This window comes from Anomaloglossus baeobatrachus, chromosome 9 (genome assembly GCF_048569485.1).
Source record: "Anomaloglossus baeobatrachus isolate aAnoBae1 chromosome 9, aAnoBae1.hap1, whole genome shotgun sequence".
NCBI classification, from domain to species: domain Eukaryota; kingdom Metazoa; phylum Chordata; class Amphibia; order Anura; family Aromobatidae; genus Anomaloglossus; species Anomaloglossus baeobatrachus.
Window position 1 is genome coordinate 44,717,701 of NC_134361.1, and position 24,666 is coordinate 44,742,366.

A 24,666-nucleotide genomic window follows, 5' to 3' on the forward strand; every position below is an offset into this window, starting at 1 on the left:
GAGGCCGGACGTCGATCTAATGGCGTCACGGCACAACAACAATGTGCCAGCTTCATGGCACGGTTTCACAATCATCGAGCTCTGGCGGCAAACGCCTTAGTTCAGCATTGGTCGCAGTTCCAGCTACCTTAGGTGCCACCTCTGGCATTGTTGCCCAGAGTACTGCGCTAGATCAAGACCGACTGCGGCCGCGCCATCCTCGTCGCTACAAATTGGCCGAGGATGTTGTGGTACTCGGTTCTGTGGTGCCTCACGGTAGGCTAACCGGGGGCACTACCAGACCAATCAGACTGGCTGTCTCAAGGGCCATTCTTCCATTTGAATTCTACGGCCCTCAACCGGATGGTGTGGCATTGAGTCCTGGAACCTAGTGTCGTCAGGATTACCTCAGGACGTGGTTGCCACCATGAGACAGGCTAGCATACCAACGTCCGCCAAGATTGACCACAGGACGTGGAAGATGTTCTTATCTCGGTGCTCGGCGCAGGGTGTTTCTCCCTGGCCGGTTGCATCGTCTATGTTTCCTTCCTTCCTGCAATCTAGGTAGGAAAATGGGTTGTCGCTCAGTTCCCTTTAGGGACAAGTCTCAGCGCTATCTGTATTTTTTCAGAAACGACGACTTCCTCAGGTACGCACGTTCCTACGGGGAGTTTGTCTTCTCAGCACTCCGTACAAGCGGCCGTTAGAGCCCTGAGATCTGAACAAGGTTCTAATTGCTCTCCAGATGCCGCCTTTCGAGCCTTTGAAGGATGTCTCCCTTCCCGTTTTTCACGGGAAGTGGCCTTCTAGTAACGGTCTCGTCTCTTAGGAGAGTTTCCGAGCTAGCAACGCTCTCATACAAACTCCCTTCCTGGTCCTTCACCAGGACAGGGTAGTTCTGCGTCCGGTTCCGGAATTTCTCCCTAAGGTGGTATCCCATTTTCATATCAATCAGGATATCACCTCACCTTCTTTGTGTCCTCGTCCAGTCCATCAATTTCAGAAGGATTTGCATCTGTTGGTTCTGGTGAGAGCACTCAGGTTCTACTTCCCGCATGGCGCTCCTGCGCCACCCGGATGCACTCTTTGTCCTTGTCGCTGGTCGGCGTAAACAGTCGCAAGCTTCCAGATCCACCCTTGCTCGGGGGCTCGAGGAACCAATTCTTGAAACCTACAGTTCTACTGGGCTTCTGGTTCTCTCAAGGCCGAAGGCCCATTCTACCAGAGCCGTGGGTGCATCCTGGGCATTACGGCACCAGGCTACGGCTCAGCAGGTGTGTCAGGCACCCACCTGGTCGAGTCTACTTACTTTTACCAAGCATTATCAGATGCATACCTACGCTTCGGCAGACGCCAGCCTAGGTAGATAAGTCATTTAGGCGGCGGTTGGCCACCTGTAGGAGAGGGCCGTTTGACGGCCCTATCATGAGGTATTCTTTTACCCACCCAGGGATTGCTTTTGGACATCCCAATTGTCTGGGTCTCCCAATGGAGCGACAAAGAAGAAGGGAATTTTGTTTACTTACCGTAAATTCCTTTTCTTCTAGCTCCAATTGGGAGACCCAGCACCCGCCCTGTTTTCTCGGGGTTTTTCTGTTTTTTCGGGTACACATGTTGTTCATGTGGTATGGTTCAGTTCTCCGATGTTTCCTCGGATTGAATTGGTCTTTAAACCAGTTATTGGCTTTCCTCCTTCTTGCTTTGGCACTAAAACTGGTGAGCCAGTGATCCCACTGGGGGTGTATAGCCAGAAGGGGAGGGGCCTTACACTTTTAAGTGTAATACTTTGTGTGGCCTCCAGAGGCAATAGCTATACACCCAATTGTCTGGGTCTCCCAATTGGAGCTAGAAGAAAAGGAATTTACGGTAAGTAAACAAAATTCCCTTCTTTCCCACCCCTCGATCCTTTCCCACCACTCAATCCTTTCCCACCCCTTGATCCTTTCCCACCCCTCGATCCTTTCCCTTCCCCCCCTCGATCCTTTCCCTTCCCCCCTCGATCCTTTCCCTTCCCCCTCGATTCTTTCCCTTCCCCCCTCGATTCTTTCCCTTCCCCCCTCGATTCTTTCCCTTCCCCCCTCGATTCTTTCCCTTCCCCCCTCGATTCTTTCCCTCCCCCCCCTCGATTCTTTCCCTCCCCCCCTCGATTCTTCCCCCCCCCCCCTCGATTCTTTCCCTTCCCCCCCTCGATCCTTTCTCTTCCCCCCCCCTCGATCCTTTCCCTTCCCCCCCTCGATCCTTTCCCTTCCCCCCCTCGATCCTTTCCCTTCCCCCCCCCCCTCGATCCTTTCCCTTCCCCCCCCCTCGATCCTTTCCCTTCCCCCCCTCGATCCTTTCCCTTCCCCCCCTCGATCCTTTCCCTTCCCCCCCCCCCTCGATCCTTTCCCTTCCCCCCCTCGATCCTTTCCCTTCCCCCCCTCGATCCTTTCCCTCCCCCCCCTCGATCCTTTCCCTTCCCCCCCTCGATCCTTTCCCTTCCCCCCCTCGATCCTTTCCCTTCCCCCCCTCGATCCTTTCCCTTTCCCCCCTCGATCCTTTCCCTTTCCCCCCTCGATCCTTTCCCTTCCCCCCTCGATCCTTTCCCTTCCCCCCTCGATTCTTTCCCTTCCCCCCTCGATTCTTTCCCTCCCCCCCCCTCGATTCTTTCCCTCCCCCCCTCGATTCTTCCCCCCCCTCGATTCTTTCCCTTCCCCCCTCGATCCTTTCTCTTCCCCCCCCCCTCGATCCTTTCCCTTCCCCCCCCCTCGATCCTTTCCCTTCCCCCCCCCTCGATCCTTTCCCTTCCCCCCCTCGATCCTTTCCCTTCCCCTCCCCTCGATCCTTTCCCTTCCCCCCCTCGATCCTTTCCCTTCCCCCCCTCGATCCTTTCCCTTCCCCCCCTTGATCCTTTCCCTTCCCCCCCCCCTCGATCCTTTCCCTCCCCCCCCTCGATCCTTTCCCTTCCCCCCCTCGATCCTTTCCCTTTCCCCCCTCGATCCTTTCCCTTTCCCCCCTCGATCCTTTCCCTTTCCCCCCTCGATCCTTTCCCTTCCCCCCTCGATCCTTTCCCTTCCCCCCCTCGATCCTTTCCCTTCCCCCCCCCTCGATCCTTTCCCTTCCCCCCCCCTCGATCCTTTCCCTTCCCCCCCCTCGATCCTTTCCCTCCCCCCCCTCGATCCTTTCCCTTTCCCCCCCCTCGATCCTTTCCCTTTCCCCCCCTCGATCCTTTCCCTTTCCCCCCCTCGATCCTTTCCCTTTCCCCCCCCCTCGATCCTTTCCCTTTCCCCCCCCTCGATCCTTTCCCTTTCCACCCCTCTATCCTTTCCCTTTTCCCCCTTCTCGATCCTTTCCCTCCCCCCCCCCCTTCTCGATCCTTTCCCTTCCGGCCCCCCCTCGATTCTTTCCCTCCCTCCACTCAATCCTCCTCCCCGCCCCCCCTCGATCTTTTATCCTCCTTATGGGGTATCAAAGAATAGGCCAGTATTTTTCGGTTTTGCATAGTCAGGATCATGAAGTCACATCTATCAAGTCCCCCTTGACTGTTGGCATTAAAAGTATTCAGGTCTTTGTAAATGATGTGCAATTGTGCCAGAAAACCGTCTGAATTTCATAATTATTACGCCCCGTCAGCGTATACTGCTGCGCCCTAACATGTAACCTTCTCTGACCCTCAGATGATTGAGGAGGACCGCAGAATGGCCGAACAAGAGGGAATTGCTGTAACCACCCCAAGAAAAGCCAAACACCTGGACGGCGAGCCGGACAAGGCCCGGAAAGAGAAGGAGAATTTCTCCATCACTCTCGATGTTTCTGCTGGGGTGAGAGACTAATGAAGGGCTCTGTACACACCATGTGTAGGGCGGCCTTTATAAGATACATAGAGCAGCAAGTGGGTCTGAGGTTTAGCTCAATTCAGAAGAAAACCAGATTCTTGTTATACATCCATCATGTTGGGAGACAATCGATGAAGCACAAATCCCGTTTTGTCCGTATTCGTGATGAGCAAGCACTCCTATGCTTGGGTCTTTTAACAAGCAGTTGGACGCTCGGACGGGCACGACTCGTGTACCGAGTATAATGGAAGTCAATGGGAAACTCAAACATTTTTCCAGGAGGTCTTGTGAAAAAAAAAAAAAAAAGGCTCAAGTTAGTTCCCCATTGACTTCCATTATACCCGAGTTGAGCCAGTCCGAGCATCCAACTGCCCATTACGAGACCCGAGCATGGGAGTGCTCAGTATAGTAAGATGGCGAATATTTGCTACAGTGACCAAGATGTTTATTAATTAAGAAATAACGTTAGCATGGTGTTTCAAAGTCTGAACTGGGTGAAAAACCTAAAAGAACTTCACTATATAAAGAGAAGGGCTGCACACCAGCGACCGTGCAAGGGCAATATATGTAAAGCAAAACTGCTGTGTGAATACTGACCTGAAAAATACAATAGCTATATGTAAGAATGAAATGTGAAAAATGGAACCTGCATTACCGCCATGAACATATGAATCAAGAGAAATTTAGCTACTGAATTGATCAATGCAATAGAGCCCCAACACCCAGTCATGGTATAGTGAAGGTTTATTTAGGGTTTTTGCAACCAGTTTAGACTTAGAGTGGTGTGACAAACGTTGTTTCTTAATCATTTTATAGTCTTTCATTTTTGAACCCGGCCCCACCCACACCTATTGCCAGTCCACATTATACATATATGATGCCCTGGCCTATCAGGTCATCACAGGACATTGTGCAATCTGCCCTTCTGTGCAATATCCACCTCCTCCTTGGTTACGGGTCCTTGACCTTTGGTGTTGCCAAGAACAAGCTAATCAGAACCCTAGGAACACTCTGCACCACACCCACCAGACACACCAGTGGACAGCCTGAAGGGAATAGGGCCGGCCACTTGGGGGGTTGGTTAAGGGGAGGTCAGGAGTGTCAGGAGACAGTTGAGGAGTGACTCTCAAGTGGAGAGATCAGGAGCTGGGCTCCTCGTATACTAGGTAGCAGACGTTGGTCTGGGCCTGGTAGGAGCTGGACCCCGGTCACAGGGGATCGTGACAAGGGGCACGGACTGTCGAGGAGGACAGCCGGCGACCTTGTGCCATCACCGGGCAGGGGCCAGGGCACGGCGGGGTACGTGGACCCCAGGCCATGAAGTAGCTTCATGCGTCCTGGTAATTCACCCGACGAGGACGGAGCCTTCAAGATCTGTTCTCCACCCGCTCCAAAATTAGGGTACTAGCGCAACGAGGGGGATAGGACTCTCACTGCATAGTCCAGAAAATCCCAAGCGCGAACCCTGAGAGCAAGCTCACTCTGTTAGCCATACGGGTGAGCGGGACCCGTTTAGTTTTAAGCTGAAAGGGACCAACTACAGAAAGAGGTGCCAAGGTCAAGGTCACAAGCAACACCAACGGGCACGGGACCCAGGCATGCTTCCTCCCTGCTGCACTGGCATCAAGAAGTTTGGTTTACCACGGTTGTCAGCGTCAGCGTTATTGGACTGAGTGAGTACGCAATTAACCCTTACCGGCCCGACGTCACCTCCCCAGCACCATCACCGACTCCCGGGGCATGTTCCCCTTCCCGTGTAGGGGTTAAACACCTGGCTGTCCACACCATCGCCACCGGGTACTCCCAGCCGCAGCGGTGGTACTTCACCCTTACCACACACCGCGGGTGGCGTTACGAACTTTCCACACCATCCCCTGTACATAGCCCCCCTTTATTTGAGTGGCCACACAACCCCCGGGTCCTGAGACCCCTCGAGCTACCGCAGGTCCGGATCCGAGCAGTCCGGCTGCTGACGTGGGGGTGGCACTCATATATAGCCTGGGTCTCAGCTTCCCATACATAGTAGGTTTTTTAACTGCAAGAGAGGACACACATTAGCTAGGGACCCCAACGTAGAGAATACCGTGACGAGGTGTTGGGGCTCTGTTGTATTGATGAATTCAATAGCTAAGAGATTTGATGTTGTCTTATTTCTGACGGTCCTGAGGAAGGGAGCAGAGCTCCTGAAACGCGTAGACCTATGCAACAATAAAGATACATGAATCTGATCCTCTGACTGGTGATCATTGGCGCGGCATTACAAACCCGTCTTCTACTTTTCTCTGTTACCTCCCGATTAAACTTTTGCAACTTTTATTTCAGGAGAAGAGAGTAGTAAATGATGGCAAATCGCCCAAAGCCCTGCACACTCCTCCACGTTCTGAAACCTCTCCTAGAAGTCCCACTCAGCGGACCAGCGGCCGTACCGGATATTTCTCAGGTGGACGACCCCCCCAAGGGGATAAACATGCAGAGCCATTTAAAGGAGAGGGGGATATTCATCCATCCGAAAGGGCAACAAGAGGACGGAGGCATCCAGCCGCTGATATGTCCAAGAGAAGCCCTAGGATGCCCACTGATGATCCTCCTGGAGAACGATGGGCATCATCCCCCAGGGGACCGGACAGAGGTGGAAGAGGTCCAGGCAGGGGTGGTGGCGGCATGCGAGGCGGAGGACATGGAGGACCTGTGGAGGGGGTTCCAGGACCTGATAGAAAAGTCAAGGTATGGAAATTAAACGTTTTTCTTTTTTTTTTTTTTCCTTGCTGTTCTATGATTTCTAGATTTTTTTTTTTTTAATTGTGGTTTTTCTCTCAGGAATGGGAAGAGAAGAGGAAGCAGAATATAGAGAAGATGAATGAAGAGATGGAGAAGATTGCAGAGTATGAAAGAAGCCGAAGGGTGAGCTCCGGCCTGCGTCTTTTCTGGGTCCATATTTGCCCACTTTTTATTTCTAAAAGCAATGTAAATTATTGACCGATCATCAAAGGTGACTGGTTTTTGGTAACAGTTTAAACTTTGCTCGTTGTCATTGAAAACGGACAGCATTTTTGTTGTCAGACACACTCCAAACCGTAGTGTACAGACATCAATTGTGTGGGCACTGAAGCCCCCATACACACTAGATGGCTGTCAGTCGATGATTTGACTGTCAGCCATCTCTGCATACACAGAAGAACTTGCTCAGCTGAGTGCTCCCCATAAGAGAGCCACATCCGGACACCTCTGGTGGCAACCTATCTTAGGGGTCAAGGTCAGCAGTGTGGAAAAAAAAGGGTCAGCAGTGTGGAAAAAAAAGGGTCAGCAGTGTGAAATCAGACACGCTGGATTCTTAACTACCCGGACAATCATCTGTCGGGGACAGCAGTACACATCACACTGGCGGCCAAAGCTCTATTTAGGTAGATCTGTACACAGCAAATCCGGCACGTGTTACATGTCCGCAGAGACCTGTGCAGTGAATCCCCTTAAAGGGAACCTGTCAGGTCCAACATGCACCCAGGACCACGAGCAGTTCGGGTGTATATTGCTAATCCCTGCCTAACCGTCCCTGTATTTCGTAGCATAGATAAAGAGATCTTTAGAAAAAGTATTTTTAAAGATTTTATATTGTATGCTAATGAGCGAGTGGACTAGTCCCCTGGGCGTTAGTTCCCCGGGTAGTCAGCTCCATTAGTATGTTAGTACACCCCTGTGGGTGTGCTAACGTGCTAATGAATGCGCAGCGTCACAGGATGATCTCGCTCACATCTCCGCCACCATTGCGTCTGACGCTGGATTTCGGCTCAGTATGCATGACCCCGGAGTTTCGGTCATGCGCACTGTGAAGCCGGGTGTACGCGTCCTGTCTTCAAACTGAAGTAGTGCACACTGAGCCGAAATCCAGTGTCAGGCGCGATGGCAGTGGAGAGGTGAGTGAGGTCATCCTCTGACGCTGCACATTCTTTAGCATGTTAGTACACCCCTGTGGGTGTGCTAACATGCTAATGGAGCCGACTAGCCAGGGGAACTAACACACTTGGGACTAGTCCCCGCGCTCATTAGCATACGATAAAGGATCTTTAGAAATACTTTTTCTATAGATCTTTTATCTATGCCACTATATACAGGGACGGTTAGGCAGGGATTAGCAATATGCACACAGAACTGCTTGTGGTTCTGGGTACATATTGCACCTGACAGGTTCCCTTTAACAAAAATTGACTAAAAATACGCACCACCGGTCAATGTCTGTGCGGAAAAAATCTGCAGCCTGGAAACGAGTTGTAAAATCTCATTTACGTTTCTGCTTCCATAATCTTCTGCGTTTCTTTCTTGTAGGACGGCGTGAGGGAGAAAAACCCAATCCGCAACTTCCTTGACGATCCCAGAAGGACGGGCCCCATCGCCGATGTCGATAGGAAGGAGGGAAGCCGCAGACACAACAGAAATTGGGGCGGCCCTGATTTCGAGAAGGTTAAAACTGGAATGGACCGAGAGAAGGAGAGCCATGTAAGTGTAGGTTTTTTGGGAAACGTGCGTAGTTGAATGGAGTCTCTGCACAAATATGACTCTTTAAGCCATCAGGCGCTGAGTGCACCCTTGTTGTGGCCAAGCATTTTGGTGCATCATTCCAACTACTTGTTTTCCATCTATCTCCGCCTTAAAGGGAACCTGTCACCACAATTTTCGCTATTAAACTAAAAGAATCCCCTTCTGCAGCTCCTGGGCTACATTCTAGAAAGGTTCATCTTGCTGCTGGCCCCCCTTTCACACCTAAATAAACACTTTATAAAATATTACCTTTGCTATGGTAATGAGGTTTGCTGGCCCGGTGGGCGAGCTGTATTTCATCTGTTATCCCCCCCCTCCTGCCGCTGTTCACCGTTCCCCAGTGTTCATTTACATAGATGAGGCCGCCGCCCTCATTTTCCGCAGTGCTCCGGGAGTCTCGCGCATGCACAGTGGCACTATCGCAGGACTGAGCACTGTTTTCAAATCGCGAGCGCCGGTGATGTTATTGCACAGGCGCGAGATTATGGGCGGCGCAGTGAATGTCATCCAAGTACCAGCCCATAATCTCACGCCTGCGCAATAACATCAACAGTGCTTAGTCCCGCGATAGTGCCACTGTGCGTGCGCGAGACTTCAGGAGCACTGCGGAAGATGAGGGCGGCGGCCTCATCTATGTAAATAAACACTGGGGGACAGCGAACAGCAGCAGGAGGGGGGATAACAGACAAAATACAGCCCGCCCACGGGGCCAACAAACCTCATTACCATAGCAAAAGGTAACATTTTATAAAGTGTTTATTTAGGTTTGAAAGGGGGGCCAGCAGCAAGATGAACCTTTCTAGAATGCAGCCCAGGAGCTGCAGAAGGGGAGTCTTTTAGTTTAATAGCGAAAATTTTGTTGACAGGTTCCCTTTAATTAATGGCTCTAGATTTATAGAAGCCAAAATCGGGCAGAACTGGATTGGAAATATAGCAGGTGGCAAAGTGCACTAGACTGCTCAGTGATGCCAAGGGTTGCACGGAGCGCCTGTGTTTGGTTTGAACAGTCATTATGTGCCAACAGACTCCTTTAAGACTTTTTGTTTTCTTTCTACACCTGAGCCTCCGCTATCCCAAATTCTCACGATCTACTTTTTATTAAAAAAAAAGGAGCGAAGACCTAGAGGAAAAAATCAGATGGACATGACCATGTCGATGACCGGCAAAGAGCGCGCAGAATACGTACGGTGGAAACAAGAGCGAGACCAGATAGATCAGGAGAGACTGGCACGGCACAGGAAGCCCACCGGGCAGTGGAGGCGAGAGTGGGATGCAGAAAAAAACGATTCCATGTATGTAGCCAGAGTTCGAGAGAATTGATCGGTCGTCCATGATTTAACAATAAAAACCTTCTTCCAAAAATCGGCTCAAAGCCTGTCTGTAGGTTTAGTCTAGCGTAGTAATGCAGGTCAGCGCCGCTGCGGGGAATGGTGCAGTACCATATATAACCTGTAGATGGGGTCTCGCGGTTTTCTAATCATCGCATATTATTAACCGCTGACTCTCCAGGTGTGACACCTTTTATTCTTTTTCGCAGGTTTAAGGAGGGAGGTACACCCCATGTAGAGGAGGAACCAGTTAGCAGAAGAGGTGAGTATAATTTCAGATTTTTTCCAATGTGTAATGAGTCATGACGTTTTCTGATGTACATTAAATGTTTTTGCCATTTTAAGACCTCTGGCTGCTGCCAATGAATGGAAACCGTCTTGTAAGCTCCTGGCCTGATTACGTCCATGTAGAGCTGCTATAGTACAGACTTTTAGAGTACGTGCCAACAATCTGGGTCCACAGCGTTTTGGACGCATGTTTCAGCTGTGTCCAAACTGCTGCTTTGTATGTTACAAGCACAGTGGATGGATTCTTAGAAATCCCTTGCCCACTGTGCGTGTGTGGCCCGCTGCATAAACTGAACTGACATTTCTTTGCTGCGAAGTCGCAAGTGTTCTCCGCAGGGAGACCGCAACTGCCTGAACCCGGATCGTGGGCATGGACAGCTACGGTCTCCTGCGGAGGAGTCTCGTGGCCTCGCAGGTCAGGACCCCGCCACATCCATGATGCAGCGGGTCCTACTCGTGCGCCACATACCCTTAGGGGCTCAAAGTATCTGCTCCCTGATGTGCCAACTGTATAACAGGCACAAGTTCTCCCCACCCAATAGAAAATGTAAGAAGCACTCGCCTGCCGGACCCCCACAGGTCTGCCGGTACACTCCTCTTGAATGCTTGTAGGGGAGATGGCAGCTTCTGTGTTGAAGCATAAATGTTTCGATTCACTGGAAGTAAGCAGAGATCTTTAAAAATGGTTAACATTTAGGGATGATCGAATACCTCAAATATTCGGCTTCTCGAATATCCGACGAATAGGTCGCCGCTATGCGCATATTCGATGCGCAATGTAAGTCTATGGGAAGCTCGAATAGTTCCGAATAGTTGTTGTTCGGATTTCCCATAGACTTACATTACGCATCGAATATTCGCGAATAGTTGAATAGCGGTGACCTATTCGGCAAATATTCGCAAAGCCGAATATTTGAGGTATTCGATCATCCCTATTAGCATTTGAAACAAAAAGTACATTAGAAAGTTATAGAACTTGTACACTGAATCCTTATGGTGGGTGATGGCTGTGGTGGGCGACAGTGGTGAGGGTGGACGATAATGACGGCAATGGCTGCGATGATGTGTGAGGATGGGTGACAGCGGAGATGGTGGTGGTGGATGATGATGATGTGACCAGTGATCCTTGTGATGCCGTGTTAATTTTAGTGTTTTTTTTTATGACAGACCAAGGAAAGCGAGGAGCCCCCAAACCGCTAACTATGGCCGAGTTCCTTTCAGAAAGTCTTAAAAGACCGACACAAAGGAGGAACCAGAATAAGGGAAGATCTGGGAATAAACCCTACAGGTGGGTCCTTCTGAAATGTAAAGTGTCAAAATGATTTGCCATCAAGCACGAGATGGATTCGCTGCTATATACGCAGTTCCCTAAAGTGGTTCTTAGGCCCCATTCACACGTCCGTGAAAAACGTTTGTGTTTTGCACGGCCGTATTGACTGTGCGCATGGCCCATCCTTGTGCTGTGATTTTGGCACATGTGTGCTGTCCCTGTGCGATCTATGTGACATCCAGCTAGCACACTGACAGCATTCACCTGTCTCCAGCGCTGCTGTCGCTTCCGGGTCCCCGGTGCAGTGAATATGCAATGAGCATAATGAGCGGACACGGAAGCAAGTGACAGCAGCGTCAAAGACAGCAGAGTTGGAGTCAAAGGAGTATAGAAAATAATTTTATTTCAAAGACACGTGTTTTCTCTGGTACGTGTCACATTATTGTGTGGGACGTGTTACATCAGTGCCGCCAGAGAAAAACGGACTTGTCTCCGCGCGGAACACACAGACTCGTATGTGCTCCATTCAGTCGCATCGTCCTTGTGAAAACATGGACCTGTGCGCGAATCCATTGATTTTAATGGGTCTGTGTATGTCCGTGTCTCCGGTAGGTACATATGAAAACTGCATCATACGTACCGGAATCACTGATGTGTGAAGGGGGCCTTATTGAAAGGACAAGTGGTAAATGTATGATCAATGGAGGTTTGACCACTAGGACACCATTGATGGCAAATACACGGTGAATGGAGCAGTGGTCGCACATCCGGGGGACAGGGGAACACCATTCTTGTAATCAGTGGTCAAACCTCCAGTGAGCATGCATTTGTCACCTATCCTGATGGGTGATGTGGAGTATAAATGGAGCACTTCTGTTAATAAGATTTATTTGGATACTTGCCATTTATGCAGTTGTCATGTAGAAGTGTAAAATTGGAGAAAGTAAATGCCTGATTCTCATATGGCCGTATACATGTATTATACCTATATAATTTGTATGTTCTCCCCGTGTTTGCGTTGGTTTCCTCCCACACTCCAAAGACATACATATAGGGACTTTAGATTGTGAGCCCCAATGGGGACAGTGTTGCCAATGTATGTAAAGCGCTGTGGAATTAATAGCGCTATATAAATGAATAAATATTATTATTATTATTATACAGAGGGTATAGAGCTAATGAGCCAAATGGTCAATTTTCTTTTTTTCTTCTAGCATGCATGATAGTCGGTGGGAGGAGGAGGAGGAGGAAGAGGAGGATGATGTTGGAAACAAACAGGACAAGCCTCTGCCACCAGAGGAGAAAGAGAAGGAGACTTGTGTAGAGAAAGCGGTACGTAGTGTGATTTGCATGCTTTGGGTAATGAAGGGTTTGTGCACACTGACGTCCGCTAACCCGCTGAGTTTTACAGGAGCAAAGGCTCTTCAGGACACGCCTAGGCATCTTTTTGGTCAATTCTTTTTGCATTTTTTGAACTTTTTTTTTTAATACAACCTCTTCACGACCTAGGAAGTAGCGCTACGTCCTAAATCATGAACGGGTGATCATCACCTGCTACTGCGGTGATTCCCGCACATTTCTGCTGATTTGAACAGCAGACATGTGTGCCTCGCAGGCACGGATGGATCCGTGATCCACCCCCGCCTGTTAACGCCTTAAATCGCGCTGCAAAAATGTGACAGCGCGATTTAAAGCGCCACAGCAGGGAACGTGCCATTCTCCGCTGCCATCGGAGGCCCCGTGACGCGATCACAGGAAGCCAATGGTAGCACAGGGTCATGTGATGACTCCTGTCGCTGTCATGACGTAGTTCCTGTTACAGCCGACAGAGCAGCAGATGTTAACAAGAACGCAGCACTTCTGCTGATCAGAGCGATGCTGCTCTGATCAGGAGAAATGAATCAGCGATCAGACTGCTGATTCTTATAGCCACCAAGGGGGAATAATAAAAGGAAAAAAAAAATTCAAATCACCCCCCATTTGAAAATGAAAGAGTTAAAAAAAAATAAAATAAAAAATATACACATTTGGTATCACCGCCTTCAGAGTTGCCCTATGAAAATATAAAATATAAATTCAGTTAATCTTATCAGTAAATGGTGTACTGGCAAACAAATTCAAAATGCCAAAATTACGTTGTTTTTTTTTGTCATCGCAAATTTTGCGCAAAATGCAATAACAGGCGATCAAAACGTAATATTTGTGCACAAATGGTATAATTAAAAATGTCAGCTCAAGACAAAAAAAAATAAGTCATCACTGAGCCCCAGGTACTGAAAAATGAGAACGCTATGGGTCATGGAATATGGCGCAAAAAGTGCGCTATTTTTTTAATTTTTTTTTTTTTTTTACTACGAACGTCTGATTTTTTTTTTAACCCCCTTATATAAAAGTTAACCTATACGTGTTTGGTGTCTGTGAACTCGCACCGACCTGAGGCTTCACACCGACACATCAGTTTTACCATATAGTGAACACGGTGAATAAAATACCCCCAAAACAATCATGCAATTGCACTTTTTTTGGAATTTTTCCGCACTTGGAATTTGTTTGCCGTTTTCCGGTACACTATATGGTAAAACGTATGATTTCATTTAAAAGTACAACTTGTCCTGCAAAAAAAAACAAAAACAAGCCCTCACATGGCAAGATTGACTGAAAGTTAAAAATGTTACAGCTCTCGGAAGAAGGGGAGCAAAAAAACGGAAAATTGCCGGGGGTGATTCTTCACGCTTAAGCGCTTTTTCTTTATCGTTCCTTTGGGAGACCCAGACCATGGGTGTTTAGCTTCTGCCTCCGGAGGACACACAAAGTACTACACTTAAAAGTGTAGCTCCTCCCTCTGAGCTTATACACCCCCTAGTAGCCAGTCCTAGCCAGTTTATTGCTTTGTGTTCAGGAGGCATACATCCACACATGCATTCTCATCTGATTTGTTTGACTTTTGGAAAGAGTTTGAAGAAAAGCGGGTCCATGTCTGGACTCCCGGCATGTTCCTTCTCACCCCACTGTGTCGGCGGTGTTGTTAAGGTTGATTTACAAGGCTGCAGCCTTACATGCCGCGCTCCTTCACCATCCCTTCTGGGCTCTGGCTTGAAGTGGGAGCCAGCACGGTCTCCATGCCTGGCAGGAGTCCGGTCTCCATCCACAGCCCCTTGAGGATTCTGTTGGACCGGAGCACTCATCCCCAGGGACATGGCCCTGCGTCTCATCAGCTAAGTACCTGAGACGTTTATGTTGTAGGTCCCGGTTCTTTATTGTAAGGGGAGAGTATGCTGTATGTGATTGTTTTAACTTTTCCGGCGGATTCTCTAGCTTTTGCCTGAGAACCGCGCCGATGGTGCCTGCTTGTCGGCCTCGCCGCTTAAATTTAGGCCCCGGCTTCGCCGGAGGCCTAGTTTCATTTTCCTGCCCTCGCATGTCACTCATGCAGAGGGACAGGTTCGGCTCCTCCCGGCGGCCGTTCCACACAGGGGAGGGACTTCCCTGCAGGTCTCTATAGCCCTCCAGTTCCCGCTCTTTTATAGGAACGCCCTCTTCTCACGCAGAGTTCACTCTGCTCTGGGACTCTCTGCACTCTGCATCTCTGCTGAGGTGCTGCGACTGGGGGACCGGGCTTCGGGATCTGGAGGGCACACAACACCGCGCTCAGCGGTCTGGTAAGCCACAGCCGGTCTCCGGTTGTGGACCTCTGTATATTCTCCTTGGGGTTCATTCTCTGCAAAGCCCCCACTCCAGCAGCATGTCTCACACAAGGAGCAAGGCTCCAAAGCTTTATTCTGCATGCACTGCATGTAAGCTCCTGCTGCCTGAGCCGAGCACCTATCCACATTGTGATGTCTGCTCTAACTTGGCGGTACCACAGCCTGGAGTCTCACCCCCAGTGGTCTCTCAGGCTGCTGCTGCGCCTGTGATTGAACCCCCGGCCTGGGTAGAGTCCTTTTCTAGGTCCATATCCCAGTCATTTGCTGAGTCCATGGGGCTTTTGTCCAGGACTTTGATGAATATGCATCAGCCCCCCTCACAGGGTGCCTCTAATACTCTTGACAGAGGACTCCTATCCTCTGACCTCCGTCCATCGGAGCTCACGGAGGATTCATCATCTGATCCCAGACCCCGTCCTGCTAAGAGAAGGCGCAGGGTTTCCTCCCCCTCCCCATCCCACGGCTCTGTCTCAAGAGCTGACTCTCAAGATGAGGAGGATGCCCTCACTGGGGGCTCGGAGGCTATGTATCCCATCGATTTCTCTGAGGGTGACTCAGATCTTAGTGATTTGATTGCCTCTATTAATTCTGTGCTGGATCTCAATCCGCCAGTATCAGAGGAGCAACTCTCTTTGGCAGAAAAACATCAGTTTACCTCGCCTAAGAGAGTGAAGAGTGTGTTCTTTAACCACTCCAGTTTTCAGACCGCTGTGACCAAACCCAGGGCCTGTCCTGACAAACGCTTTCCAAAGCGTGGTTCTGATGACCGGTTTCCATTTCCACCTGAGGTGGTCAAGGAGTGGTGTCACTCCCCAAAGGTAGACCCTCCGGTGTCTAGGCTCTCAGCCCGGACCGTTGTCGGTGGCTGACGGCACCTCACTTAAGGATTCCACTGACCGTCAGATTGACCTTCTGGCCAAATCTGTGTATGAAGCTGCGGGGGCCGCGTTTTCCCCGACTTTTGCAGCAGTGTGGGCTCTCAAAGCCATCTCTGCTTCTCTAGAGGAGATACATTCCCTCACCAAGGAATCTATGCCTGAGATAGTTACCTTAACTGCTCAGGCTTCAGCTTTTTCATCCTATGCCATGTCTGCCATGCTAGAGGCTGCTCACCGCACTGCGGTGGCTTCAGCTAATTCTCTTGTTATCCGCAGAATTTTGTGGCTTCGAGAGTGGAAGGCAGATGCTTCTTCCAAGAAGTTTCTTGCTGGGCTCCCTTTTGCTGGTTCACGGCTGTTTGGTGAACAGCTGGATGAAATCATTAAAGAAGCTACTGGCGGGAAGAGTACTTCCATGCCACAAACCAAGACCAGGAAACCCGCCCAGGGTAGGAATCAATCGAGGTTTCGTTCCTTTTGTTCCTCCAACTGGTCATCCTCTAAGCCTTCCGCCTCGTCTGCTAACTCAGCCAAGGATCAGAAATCCAACTGGCGCCCAAAAGCGCGTCCGCAGAAGACCGCAGGAGGTTCTGCCACTGAGGCAGCTTCCTCATGACTCTCGGCCCGCTCCAGCCACGTCCTTAGTCGGTGGCAGGCTCTCCCACTTTGGCGACGCTTGGTTAAAGCAAGTCTCCGATCAGTGGGTGAGAGACATCATATCTCACGGCTACAGGATAGAATTCTCTTCCAGCCCCCCAAACAGATTTTTTCTCTCAACTCCCCCCTGCTCCAAGGCCGCCGCCTTCTCGCAGGCCGTGGCGTCCTTGCAGGCAAACTGAGTCATTGTCCCAGTTCCCGCTCAGGAACGGTTCAGAGGTTTTTACTCAAATCTCTTCCCTAGTTCCAAAAAAGTACGGTACCTTACAGCCCATCCTGGATCTCAAGCTTCTCAACAAGCATGTCCGGGTGCGGCATTTTCGCATGGAGTCTCTGCGATCAGTCATTGCCTCTATGACCCAAGGGGAGTTCCTGGCGTCCATCGACATCAGAGATGCCTATCTACATGTGCCAGTCGCAGTGTCACATCAGCGTTTGTTACGTTTTGCGATAGGAGAGGATAATTTCCAATTCGTGGCTCTCCCCTTCGGGTTAGCCACGGCCCCTCGGGTATTCACCAAGGTCATGGCGGCAGTGATTGCGGTCCTGCACCTCCAGGGGTTAGCAGTGCTTCCTTATCTGGACGACCTTCTGGTCAAGGGTATATCCAGCGCAGACTGTCAGCGGAGTGTTTCGCTCACTCTCGCCACCCTAGCCCAATTCGGGTGGATTGTCAATCTTCCCAAATCCACTCTGACTCCGACCCAGAGTCTCACGTACCTAGGGATGCAGTTCGAGACTTTGCCGGCACTTGTGAAGTTGCCCTTAGACAAACAGCAGTCTCTCCGGCTAGCGGTGCGCTCTCTCCTGAGGCCCCACCGTTATACCCTCAGGTGTCTGATGCAGGTGCTGGGTCAAATGGTGGCGTCCATGGAGGCGGTTCCCTTTGCCCAGTTCCATCTGCGTCCTCTGCAGCTGGACATTCTCCGCTGTTGGGACAAGTGGCCTTCCTCCTTACAGAGGTTAGTGGCTCTGTCGCCACGGACCAGGAGCTCTCTTCAGTGGTGGCTTCGACCCCTCTCCCTGTCCCAAGGGCGCTCCTTCCTGACTCCGTCCTGGGTGATTCTCACCACGGATGCCAGCCTATCCGGCTGGGAAGCGGTACATCTCCACCACAGAGCACAGGGCACTTGGACTCCGTCCGAGGCAGCCCTTTCAATCAATGTGCTGGAAACCAGAGCTGTGCTTCTAGCTCTCCTAGCCTTTCACCACCTGTTGGCGTGCAAGCACATTCGAGTCCAGTCAGACAACGCGACAGCGGTTGCCTACATCAATCACCAAGGCGGGACACGCAGCCGCCTGGCAATGTTGGAGGTCCAACGCATTCTTCAATGGGCGGAGGAGTCCAAGTCCACCATATCCGCAGTCCACATCCCTGGCGTAGAAAACTGGGAGGCAGATTATCTCAGCCGTCAATCCGTGGACGGTGGCGAGTGGTCCCTGCACCCGGCAGTGTTTCAGTCAATCTGCCGCAAGTGGGGCACTCCGGACGTGGACCTAATGGCATCCCGTCACAACAACAAGGTTCCGATTTACGTGGCTCGCTCCTACGATCCTCAGGCCTTCGCCGCGGACGCTCTGGTTCAAGACTGGTCCCAGTTTCGTCTGTCCTACGTGTTTCCCCCTCTAGCTCTCTTGCCCAGAGTCCTGCGCAAGATCAGAATGGAGGGCCGTCGAGTCATCCTCATTGCACCGGACTGGCCCAGGCGAGCTTGGTATCCGGACCTGCTCCAACTGTCCGTGGAGATGCCGTGGCATCTTCCGGACCGTCCAGACCTACTCTCGCAAGGTCCGTTTTTCCGCCCGAATTCTGCGGCACTCAAATTGACGGCGTGGCTCTTGAGTCCTGGATTTTGACGGCTTCTGGTATTCCTCCTGAAGTCATCTCCACTAGGACTCGGGCCCGTAAGTCTTCCACCGTCAAGATCTATCACAGGACTTGGAAAATTTTCCTGTCCTGGTGTCTCTCGTCCGGCCATTCTCCTTGGCCATTCTCGTTGCCGACCCTTCTGTCTTTTTTTTACAGTCCGGTCTGCAGCTAGGACTGTCCCTCAACTCTCTCAAGGGACAAGTCTCAGCTCTATCAGTGCTGCTCCAGCGGCGTCTCGCCCGGCTGGCTCAGGTCCACACCTTCATGCAAGGTGCGTCTCGCATCATTCCGCCTTATCGGCGGCCCTTGGATCCCTGGGACCTTAACTTGGTCCTCACGGTATTGCAGAAACCCCCTTTCGAGCCCCTTAGGGAGGTTTCTTTGTATCGTCTTTCTCAAAAGGTGGCCTTTCTAGTTGCCATAACTTCTCTCAGGAGAGTCTCTGATTTGGCTGCGCTCTCCTCGGAGTCACCTTTTTTGGTTTTTCACCAAGACAAGGTAGTTCTCTGTCCGACCCCGAACTTTCTTCCTAAGGTGGTCTCTCCTTTCCACCTTAACCAGGATATTTCCTTGCCTTCCTTCTGTCCGGCCCCTGTTCATCGCTTTGAGAAAGCGCTGCATACTCTAGATCTGGTGCGTGCTCTCCGGATCTATGTGTCTCGCACCGCTGCGCTTAGGCGGTGCACCTCTCTTTTCTTTTTCGCTCCTAATTGGGAGACCCAGACAGTGGGTGTATAGCTACTGCCTCTGGAGGCCGCACAAAGAACTACACTTAAAAGTGTAAGGCCCCTCCCCTTCTGGCTATACACCCTCCCGTAGGAGTACGGATTCCTCAGTTTTAGCTTTGTGCGCAAGGAGGTCAGACACGCACGCATAGCTCCATTGTTTTTAGTCAGCAGCAGCTGCTGACTATGTCGGATGGAAGAAAAGAGGGTCTATACAGACTCCCAGCATGCTCCCTTCTCACCCCACTTATGTCGGAGGTGTTTGTAAGGTTGAGGTACCCATTGCGGGTACGGCGGCAGGAGCCCACATGCTGATTCCTTCCCCATCCCTTTTTACAGGGCTCTGGGTGAAGTGGGATTTACCGGTCTCCAGGCACTGAGACCGTGCTCCATCTACAGCCCCTGGAGAAGATGCTGGATGGAGCGGAGTACATCAGGGACATGGCCCTGCTTCCTTAAGGTACTCTGTGTCCCCGTGCATTTGGCGCTCACACCGCAGCATGCTGGGTGTTGTAGTGCGCCGGGGGACATCAGCGCTGCGGCGCCTGTGCCATGGCCTCATTCAGCTTAGCTGAAGCAGGCACACGTATGGGAATCGGCCGCGCCGGCCGCTGGGGCTGCGGCACGGCTGGCACTTGTAGTGCGCCGGGGACTTCAGCGCGGCCTGCGCTTTTACGGCGGCCGCACTGATAACTACAGTCCCCGGCTTTTGCGGCCTGCTTCCGTTCGTTCCCGCCCCCAGACCTGCCAGTCAGGAGAGGGGCGGGACGCTGCCCACGTCTAGGACTCGGTCGCGCCGGCCGCTGGAACAGCGGCGCGGCTGGCACTTGTAGTGCGCCGGGGACTTCAGCGCGGCCCGCGCTTTTACGGCGGCCGCGCTGATAACTCGAGTCCCCGGCTTTTGCGGCCTGCTTTCGTTCGTTCCCGCCCCCAGACCTGCCAGTCAGGAGAGGGGCGGGACGCTGGCCAGTGCATCAGCGCTGAGGGCTGGAGTCGTTTTTACATACTCCAGCCCTCACAGTCAGCACAGAGGGGACACTGTTCCCGCACTTTTGTTTGGGAACTCCCACGGACCGCCCCTCTCCACATAAGCCGGCAGCCATTCTTGCTGACACGCTGAGCTGCAGAGGGGAGCCGGGGAGACCCAGACAAGGCATTCTGCAGCCTCTTACCCGCTGTTCAGCGGGCGGTAAGCAGCCCTCAGGGCTCACCCCCTCTTGTGCTCGTAGTATTCTTAGTATTTTGTTGCTACAAATACTTAGTATTACATAGCGCTGGTCGCCCTTTGGCTATAGACTCTCTCACATGCAGAGAGCCAGCAGCATGTCGCCCGTAAAACGCAAGGGTGCCAAGGCACAGACATTATATGCTTCCTGCACCGCATGTGGGACTTTTCTACCGGCAGGCTCCACGGACCCCCATTGTGTGCAGTGCTCGGCCCCTGCGGCGCTTGCACAGTCGGGACCTCTGCTGGACGTGTCCCAGGGTGTACCACCTGTGAATGCTGTCCAGGTGACAGGAACTGAGTTTGCAGCTTTTGCTGACAGAATGTCTCTCACTATGTCACAAATTCTTGACACATTGCGAGCTAGGCCTGTACTTCAGACCACGGACACTGTGCATGTATTGCCCCCTGGTCCCCCTCAGCTCCTAGCTCCGGGACGGGCATCTACACCTCAGGGTGAAGACTCTGACTCGGACGATGGCCCCGGGCAGCCTAAGCGGGCTCGTTATGACGGGCCTTCACATTCATCTCAATGGTCTGGATCCCAGCGGGATGAATCTATGGGTGATGAGGCGGACGTAACTGATCAGGATTCTGATCCTGGGACCGCTCTCAATCTAGATACACCAGATGGTGACGCCATAGTTAATGATCTTATATTTAACATCAATAAGATGTTGAATATTTCCCCACCAGCTCCTCCTGTAGAGGAGTCAGCTTCGCAGCACGAGAGAATCCATTTCAGATACCCTAAGCGTACATTAAGCACTTTTCTGGACCACGCTGACTTCAGAGACGCAATCCAGAAACCCCACGCTTATCCTGAAAGGCGTTTTCCTAAACGACTTAAAGATACACGCTACCCTTTTCCCCCTGAGGTGGTCAAGGGTTGGACCCAGTGTCCAAAAGTGGATCCTCCAATTTCCAGGCTTGCAGCTAGATCCTTGGTTGCTGTTGAAGATGGAGCGGCACTTAAAGATGCCACTGACAGGCAGATGGAGCTCTGGCTGAAATCCATCTATGAAGCGATTGGAGCGTCATTAGCGCCTTCTTTTGCGGCCGTATGGGCACTCCAAGCTATCACGGCCGGGCTTGCGCGAGTCGACTCAGTCACACGTGCATTTGCCCCGCAGGTAGCACCATTGACCTCGCAAATGGCGGCATTCGCGTCGTACGCGATTAATGCTGTTCTGGACGCTACAAGCCGCACGGCAGTGGCGTCAGCCAACTCAGTTGTTTTGCGTAGGGCTCTGTGGTTGAGACATTGGAAAGCAGATTCTCATTCCAAGAAGTGCTTAACCAATTTGCCTTTTTCTCGTGACCGATTGTTTGGAGAGCGTTTGGATGAAATCATCAAACACTCCAAGGGTAAGGACTCTTCCTTACCGCAACACAGACAAAACAAGCCCCAACAGAGGAGGGGTCAGTCTGGTTATCGGTCCTTTCGAGGACAGGGCAGGTCCCAATTCGCCTCGTCAAAAAAGACTCAAAAGGACCAGAGACGTTCAAATTCTTGGAGGTCTCAGTCACGCCCAAAAAGACCAGCCGGAGGAACCGTTGCCAAAACGACGTCCTCCTGACTTGCGGTCTCCGATGCCCACACCCGCGGTCGGTGGGAGGCTGTCCCACTTTGGCGACATTTGGCTAGCAAGCGTCAAGGACCGTTGGGTGAGAGATATTCTATCTCACGGGTACAGGATAGAGTTCAGTTCTCGTCCGCCAACTCGTTTCTTCCGAACTTCTCCACCACCAGACCGAGCCGATGCTCTGTTGCAGGCGGTGGCCGCTCTAAAGGCGGAAGGAGTGGTGACCTCCGTCCCTCTTCAGGAACAGGGTCACGGTTTTTACTCCAATCTGTTTGTGGTCCCAAAAAAGGACGGATCGTATCGTCCCGTCCTGGATCTGAAGTTGCTCAACAGACACGTAAAAGTCAGGAGGTTCCGGATGGAATCCCTACGCTCCGTCATAGCCTCAATGTCTCAGGGAGATTTTCTAGCATCAATAGACATCAAAGATGCGTATCTCCACGTGCCGATTGCACCAGAGCATCAGCGTTTCCTACGTTTCGTCATACACGACGAGCACCTACAGTTCGTAGCGTTACCCTTCGGTCTGGCAACAGCCCCCCGGGTCTTCACCAAAGTCATGGCAGCAGTAGTAGCTGTTCTGCACTCGCAGGGTCACTCGGTCATCCCGTATCTAGACGACCTGCTTATAAAGGCATCCTCTCAAGAAGCATGCCAACACAGTCTGAAGGTGGCGCTAGACACTCTCCAGACTTTCGGGTGGATTATCAACTTTCCAAAGTCTCATCTAACCCCGACCCAATCTCTGACTTATCTTGGCATGGAGTTTCATACTCTATCAGCGATAGTGAGGCTTCCACTGGACAAGCAGTGCTCGCTACGGACTGGAGTGCAATCTCTCCTTCAGAGCCAGTCGCACTCACTGAGGCGCCTCATGCATTTCCTAGGAAAGATGGTAGCAGCAATGGAGGCAGTCCCGTTCGCGCAGTTTCATCTGCGCCCTCTCCAATGGGACATTCTGCGCCAATGGGATGGGAAATCGACGTCCCTCGACAGGACTGTCTCCCTCTCTCAGACTGCCAAGGACTCTCTACGTTGGTGGCTTCTCCCCAACTCATTGTCACAGGGAAAGTCGTTCCTTTCCCCGTCCTGGGCAGTGGTCACGACAGATGCGAGCCTATCAGGGTGGGGAGCGGTGTTTCTCCACCACAGGGCTCAGGGGACGTGGACTCAGGAAGAGTCCACCTTGCAGATCAATGTTCTGGAAATCAGAGCAATCTATCTTGCCCTGCGAGCCTTCCAACAATGGCTGGTAGGCAGGCAGATTCGGATTCAGTCGGACAATTCCACGGCGGTGGCGTACATCAACCACCAAGGGGGAACACGCAGTCGCCAAGCTTTTCAAGAAGTCCAGCGGATTTTGACGTGGGTGGAAAGCAGAGCGTCCACCATATCTGCAGTTCACATCCCAGGCGTGGAAAACTGGGAAGCGGACTTTCTCAGTCGCCAGGGCATGGACGCAGGAGAATGGTCCCTTCACCCGGACGTGTTTCAACAGATCTGTTGCCGCTGGGGGTCGCCGGACGTCGATCTGATGGCGTCACGGCACAACAACAAGGTCCCAGTTTTCATGGCACGGTCTCACGATCACCGAGCGCTGGCGGCAGACGCCTTGGTTCAGGATTGGTCGCAATTCCGACTCCCCTATGTGTTCCCACCTCTAGCATTGTTACCCAGAGTTCTCCGGAAAATCAAGTCCGACTGCCAGCGAGCCATACTCGTCGCTCCAGATTGGCCAAGAAGGTCGTGGTACCCGGATCTGTGGCATCTCACGGTAGGCCAACCGTGGGCACTACCAGACCGTCCAGATCTGCTGTCTCAAGGGCCGTTTTTCCATCTGAATTCTGCGGCCCTGAACCTGACTGTGTGGCCATTGAGTCCTGGATCCTAGCGGCCTCAGGTTTATCTCAGGGAGTTGTTGCCACAATGAGACAGGCTAGAAAACCATCCTCAGCTAAGATCTATCACAGGACGTGGAAGATATTCTTAGCGTGGTGCTTGGCTCAAGGGTTTTCTCCCTGGCCATTTGCATTGCCAATTTTTCTTTCCTTCCTGCAGTCTGGGTTGGAAAAAGGTTTGTCCCTTAGCTCGCTTAAGGGTCAAGTCTCCGCGTTATCCGTATTCTTTCAGAAGCGCTTGGCACAGCTTTCTAAAGTACGCACGTTTCTCCAAGGAGTTTGTCATATCGTTCCTCCTTACAGACGGCCATTGGAACCCTGGGATCTGAACAAGGTTCTCCTTGCTCTTCAAAAGCCGCCTTTCGAGCCCTTGAAAGAGGTTCCCCTTTCTCGGCTTTCACAAAAGGTAGTTTTTCTTGTAGCGGTCACATCTCTTCGAAGAGTGTCCGAGCTGGCGGCGTTATCTTGCAAATCTCCCTTCCTGGTGTTTCACCAAGACAAGGTAGTACTGCGTCCAATTCCAGAGTTTTCTCCCAAGGTGGTTTCTTCCTTTCATCTCAATCAGGATATCACTTTGCCATCTTTGTGTCCGCATCCAGTTCACCAATTTGAAAAGGGTTTACATCTGTTGGACCTGGTGAGAGCACTCAGGATTTACATTTCTCGCACGGCGCCTCTACGCCGTTCGGATGCGCTCTTTGTCCTAGTCGCTGGTCAGCATAAGGGATCGCAAGCTTCCAAATCCACCCTGGCGCGGTGGATCAAGGAACCAATTCTTCACACATACCGTTCTGCTGGGCTTCAGATTCCATCTGGACTGAAGGCCCATTCTACCAGAGCCGTTGGTGCGTCCTGGGCGTTGAGGCATCAGGCTACGGCTCAGCAAGTGTGCCAGGCGGCTACCTGGTCGAGT

General features: G+C 51.7%; 1 protein-coding gene across 1 annotated transcript in view; it reads left to right on the forward strand.

Moving 5' to 3' along the window:
* CCDC9 (coiled-coil domain containing 9) overlaps positions 1-24,666 on the forward strand; it is a 117,509-nt gene that overhangs the window by 20,331 nt on the left and 72,512 nt on the right. Inside the window, exons 4-11 of the mRNA XM_075323669.1 lie at positions 3,633-3,776; positions 6,114-6,515; positions 6,609-6,692; positions 8,112-8,282; positions 9,435-9,616; positions 9,862-9,914; positions 11,108-11,228; positions 12,425-12,542. Of these exons, the coding sequence (XP_075179784.1) occupies positions 3,633-3,776; positions 6,114-6,515; positions 6,609-6,692; positions 8,112-8,282; positions 9,435-9,616; positions 9,862-9,914; positions 11,108-11,228; positions 12,425-12,542 (1,275 nt within the window). The remainder of the gene's footprint in view (positions 1-3,632; positions 3,777-6,113; positions 6,516-6,608; positions 6,693-8,111; positions 8,283-9,434; positions 9,617-9,861; positions 9,915-11,107; positions 11,229-12,424; positions 12,543-24,666) is intronic.